The 5,925-nt window shown below is 33.9% G+C and overlaps 1 protein-coding gene across 1 annotated transcript in view; it reads right to left on the bottom strand.

Moving 5' to 3' along the window:
* The window catches only part of moto (minamoto), a 14,899-nt gene extending 10,136 nt beyond the window's left edge, over window positions 1-4,763 (bottom strand). Inside the window, exons 1-4 of the mRNA XM_016269123.1 lie at window positions 4,598-4,763; window positions 4,162-4,275; window positions 3,271-3,419; window positions 3,031-3,144 (exon numbers count right to left, since the gene is read on the bottom strand). Coding sequence (XP_016124609.1) covers window positions 3,031-3,144; window positions 3,271-3,419; window positions 4,162-4,275; window positions 4,598-4,603 — 383 coding nt within the window. The 5' untranslated portion in view covers window positions 4,604-4,763. The remainder of the gene's footprint in view (window positions 1-3,030; window positions 3,145-3,270; window positions 3,420-4,161; window positions 4,276-4,597) is intronic.
* Window positions 4,764-5,925: the final 1,162 nt, after the last annotated feature.

Genomic DNA, 5,925 nt, shown 5'->3' with positions numbered 1-5,925 from the left:
CAAGTCTCCACGAGCGCATCTGGCAGTATGGATGAGGCTTGACGCGCGCGCGCGCAACCTGTGTCGACTTGCGCCTGGCTCCGCGTTTAAAACGAATGTAAATTCAGTCTAACTTCACTTGGATGAAATGAAACATTCAGCACATTTTCCACTTGCTCTTAAAATCCCAAATACTTAAAATGAATAAATCAGCCTATATAACATATGTAATACTTTAATAATTGACTTAAGAAATACAGTCCTTTATTTATAAAAATAAACAAATATTTTCTGTGAAATTAAGTTAATTCTGTAAAAGTAGTTATACCATTATAATCTTGCCTGCTGAAGAAAAAAAACAATAGAACCCCTCCCAAAATACAATAACAAATTTAATGGATTTCAGGGTTATAATGGGAATTTGTTTGGTTTTAATGTAAATTGGTATTGGTAATCTGGCAGATGGCAACCAATAGAACAACAGTAATTCCTATTGGAATAATGCCCAAAACAAAAAGGAATTTTGTAATGGTTTAATGGAAACTATAAGAATTTCTGTGATGGTTTCTATTGTTTTTTTCAGCAGGGTAATGAGCTGAAGCTTGACTTTGCTAATGTAAAATATTTTCCCCCAAATCGCACAGCCCTAATACATAACTACCAAATTTTACTATAAGTTTGATTGCATCGTATAATAATTGCTGTTAATAGTAGTGCTGTGTTCGATACATTGATACGACGATGTAGCGTCACAAAGATTTGACGATACGAGTATCGATGCAGCTGGCCCTGTATCGATATTGTGGCACGTGTGCAGCAGTGGATTTAATTTGAATACAAGAACACCGTTTAAAATTGAGCAGAAAAGTCAGAGGTTTCTAAAAAATAATAAATAAAGAGCATAATATATAGGCTACAACAATCTTTAATCTGGCCGCAGTGGAACACAACTGGGTTGCCTGATATAAAGAGACGTAATCCCCTAATTCGTTATCTTTAATATCGTTATCTTTACAGTTATCGTTCTTGGTGTGAACGGGGCTTAATTCATCAAGTGTTCATTTATGAGAGACAGAGAGAGAGGCTGTGTATGTATGAATTACCACCGTTTTGCAACTTTCTCTATTAACAGTAAAGCTGTGGCTTTAATTCCTTTAGAAACAATGATGTTACCAGCTCCTTGTTGAGAAAGATAATGTAGCTCTTGAGCGATTAAGATATTTAGTTGATAAAATTGCAGGGTAGCGCTTGAAAGTTTGTTCCTGAATGTCTGAGTGTGGCCGCAGCGTGATCTGCGTGAGTGACTGAGCGTGTGTGTGCGTGAGATACAGTGAAGACAGCGCATTTGTTTAGAACTCTTCTAATTTTTATTTTTTAATCGTAGAGAGTGTGCTAATTTGTGCAATGATAACCTACCAGCAATGTAAATATGATTTTTTTAATATAGTAGAATGAGTATATTACAATATAAATTTATTAGAACGAGTACATTATTATGTATGGGCTTAAAAACAAGATGCAAACAATCAGAATATTGTACCTGGTGGGTAGTGCACAATGTAAACATGAAACATATGCCATTACCTATATTGTACTGTGGTACAGTTATGGAGGCCCTTCATAATGCAGAGGTCAGCTGCCTGCTCTGCCAAAAGTTAGAAATGACCCTATAGTATGCAGTGTTTAATAAACAGCTGTTTTACTCAATTCTGCTGAGGTGAAATTCAGTGCAGTCCTGTATCGTGATATGTATCAAATCATGGTCTCTGCATCGTGATACGTATCGTATCGTGACTTTGCTGGTGATACACAGCCCTAGTTAATAGTGCGTTTGATTATGTCTTTAATTGATTTTTCTGTACATTTCTGCCATATGTACATAAACTGACAGTCACCACTGATAAGCTACTACTAAATATTGTAGAAACTTAATTTTCTGTAAAGTTGCTTTGCAACGATTTGTATCGTAAAAAGCGCTATACAAATAAACTTGAATTAAATTGAATTGAATAACAGTAATAAATGTCGTGCTATTGATACGCATTTTCATGAGACCGTGCTCATGCCATATCTGTCACACATTCTTAGCAGCTCACAATTATTTGTTGTGCCATAAATGTAACAAAAAAAAGTTATTAACAAAGTTAATGTAATGACGTGTGTTTGATGATACTTTTCTTTATTATTTACTTTGATTTATAGAGTAATTTGGATTTCTTAACCTGATAAATTAAAAGGATTTATGTTAAAATAACAGCGCAATTACATATAGTTTTACATCTGTGCAAATGCATGCAATATTTGTAACTTAAATAAGTAATAATCAAATAAAGAGAGAGTTATTTAACAATATATTAACGAGTAGTAACATTTGTACAGTCTTACAGTTACAACCGGCCCTTTGATGGCAGCCATAATGTTGAAGAGGCCCTCAGTGAAAATACGTTTGACACCCCTGGTCTGAAAGAAGAAAGTCATATACACCTAGGATGCTTTGAGGGTGAATAAAACATGGGCTAATTTTCATTTTTGGGTGAACTAACCCTTTAACATATGCTTATTTTTTAACTTCTAAGGTCATTTATATAATTTGATACATACAAAAGTCGCTATAGTGGAGCACCCTTTTAAAAATTTCTCTTTACAGGTTAATTATTTATAAATCAAACACAAACAGGATGCACAACAAATGTAAAGTCATTTAAAGGTAAAGGACTTTCTGAGTTTTTGAGTAAAGAGCAATGTTGCATAAATATACTGTAAGAGAAAAATTGCAATTCTCACAATTACACATGTGCCTATTATTTAGTTTTAATTAAGAGATATCAACAAAAAAAATCATGCAATTAAAATTTACATAAAAGTATGCATTTTTTTTAATTGCATTGACAGCCCTAAAATTACATTAAATACTATTAAATTCATTTGAATTTGAAATTAGCTATTTTTACACTAATTAGTAATAATTAGTACCCTACATAATCAGTAACCTATTCAATTAGTAATAATTATATAGGTTAATTTCTGTAACATAAATCAAGAGGGACTTACTTCTCTGAGACATATGAGGAGTATGGGTCCATTGAATCTGGTTCTTCCAAGATGTCTGACACTAATCCATAAAGATCAGCCTCACTCCCACAATTATTGGCATCTACCAGATTTCTATGCAAGATGAACAGTATTTTTCTATTTAATAACAAATCCCTTTTGACTCACAGTAGCATGTTAACATCTAAAATCCATTTTTTACAGTATTATTAATAGCCTATGTGTCAAAATAAAACTAACCTGTTATTAGGTATGACTTGAGGCCAGTACACTGATTTACAGTCTTCTTCCTGAGTTGGCCAAACTGTGTAAGGGAGTGGTGCAGAGTTTTGCACCGGGCAGTCCAAGAATGGGTTGTATGACATCAATCCGCCGTCTCTGAAGCTATTCTGCAATTGAAGAACCCAGCATTTGTTCATAAAAGGCATATAAAGAAGTTGTTAATTGGATAAAATATATACATTTAAAATAAATAAATAAAAAACAATTGCGGGTGTAAAAATAAGCAAAACTAAGAACGCCCTTAAAATATGCAATTTAATTACTCTGTTATTACAAACGCTGCCCAGTTCACATACAGTGGGTACGGAAAGTATTCAGACCCCCTTACATTTTTCACTCTTTGTTATATTGCAGCCATTTGCTAAAATCATTTAAGTTAATTTTTTTTCCTCATTAATGTACACACAGCACCCCATATTGACAGAAAAACACAGAATTGTTGACATTTATGCAGATTTATTAAAAAAGAAAAACTGAAATATCACATGGTCCTAAGTATTCAGACCCGTTGCTGTGACACTCATATATTTAACTCAGGGGCTCTCCATTTCTTCTGATCATCCTTGAGAAGGTTCTACACCTTCATTTGAGTCCAGCTGTATTCTATTGCAATTCATATAAAATTAGTTATTTAATTTTGCAAACCTTAGCAACGCACAACAGACCACACTTCACATCTTTTACATTTGGGAAAAACCCAGACATCTGACATTTTCTCTAAATAGTAGATAGTAACGTTAGTTCCAATTACTACTTACACATAGTAAATTAATCTATACACTAAAATCATAACTGTCTTTTTAAATTTCTCTATGCAGAAAAGCCACCGTTTGAAGAGGCCTTTCTCACCTGAGGCTTGTTTGTGGAAAAGAAGGAGTCTGGTCCTGAATTATGAAATCGATCAAAGCCTGTTCTTGCTCCATTTGTATCCACGTTGATTTTGCTTTTCGCTGCATTATTAACCTTAAAGTACAAGAGTAAAAAAATACTATATGACCATGGGCAATAATGACAGGACAAAAAACACAGGTTTTACATCCAGTCAAATGAGGCCTTGTGGGGATTTTCTTTTGCCTGGTGATACGACATACTGACTTCAACTTTATAACGTTAGTTATACACGAGTCGATATCACTGCACTTTACTTTTCTTACTATGCTAATTAGTATTTTAATTAGTTACGTGTACACCTGGTAAACTGTATCATGTCTGTAACTCAGTTAACTTAACAAGCAGACAGAAAAACTGAACTAGTCAGAAGTTTTTCCTCAGAATTAGCTCTTACCTCCATGTTGACAATGAACTTTGCAGGCAGAGGGCCGCTCTCACTATAAATTATTAGCGATATAAATTATAAATATATAATATTCACGATTGTTCTAATTAGTCAACTGATTTACTGTGAAAATAAATTAAAGACGGCAAATGTCTCTCACTTAAATCTATAAGCTCTCGACCTCGCCCGCGTCTCTTCACGACTGTGTGACCGCGAAGCGAAGCCGAAGAGTTTGACGTCTCGAGCCGACAGCTGTCTCTCACATTCCTATTGGCTAAACCGCTTCAATTAGCCAATCAGAAGCCATCAAATGGTCGCGAGGGGTGATGTAGTCAGGCTTAGTAACGGAAGAATACATTTTCCTTAAAATAATTTTAAAAAAGAAAATTTCCAGAAGAAATTACATCACATGTATTTTAGCCGCGGGGATTTATTTCTATTAATTGAATCAATTACAGGGTTTTTTTCAACTGCTTACACACATCTTCAAAACTTTGCCTCTTTTTTTTCAAAACTTTACACACAAATCCAAGAATTGCACACACGAAATGCAAAATGCCTCACATCTCTTGCAAAATGAAGCACTGCATTCAAAATATCACAAACACATCTCAAAAGCAAACATTTGCAGCACCTTTGCCATAATAGTAATTCCTGTTAGATTGTTGTGTGTTACATAGAGCACTGTGTTGTGTTATGCAAAAAGTGTTTTCTGAAATTGAAAACTGAGTCAAGGGCTGAGAATTAGTGTATGGTTTTGCAGATTTTTTGTGTGGTTCTGGTGTTTGAGTGTCAGGTTTCAGAAAGTGTGTGACAAGTAAAGATTGTGTGTAAGCAGTTGCAAAGACGGTAATTAATTTCACAATAGTTATTAATTTAATTTCTCTCTCGCTCTGCTTCTAAACATTATCTTTCTTAATTAGCCTTGTCTTCTATCATATGCTGTTAATTCAGACTGAACAGCTGGCACTACTACAAAACTATAAATAAACGCTACATGCATTTGTTTGTATATTATTGTCCTTAATATATCACTAGCATCAGTATTACCAACCAACTAGATTTTAAAATATATATTTTTAAATGTGATCTATTTTAATTTAAATCACGCAAAAAATAAGAAAAACGATTACATAGGATGAATGTTACTAACAACCCATAGCCACAAGATGTCACCACTATCCATCTCTAGATAGATAGATAGATAGATAGATAGATAGATAGATAGATAGATAGATAGATAGATAGATAGATAGATAGATAGACAGATAGACAGATAGATAGATAGATAGACAGACAGACAGACAGACAGACAGACAGATAGATAGATAGATAGA

This window comes from Sinocyclocheilus grahami, unplaced genomic scaffold (genome assembly GCF_001515645.1).
Source record: "Sinocyclocheilus grahami isolate Dianchi unplaced genomic scaffold, SAMN03320097.WGS_v1.1 scaffold49.1, whole genome shotgun sequence".
Lineage (NCBI taxonomy): Eukaryota > Metazoa > Chordata > Actinopteri > Cypriniformes > Cyprinidae > Sinocyclocheilus > Sinocyclocheilus grahami.
Note: the sequence above shows the minus strand (reverse complement) of the source record. Positions and strands in the feature narration are given on the sequence as shown.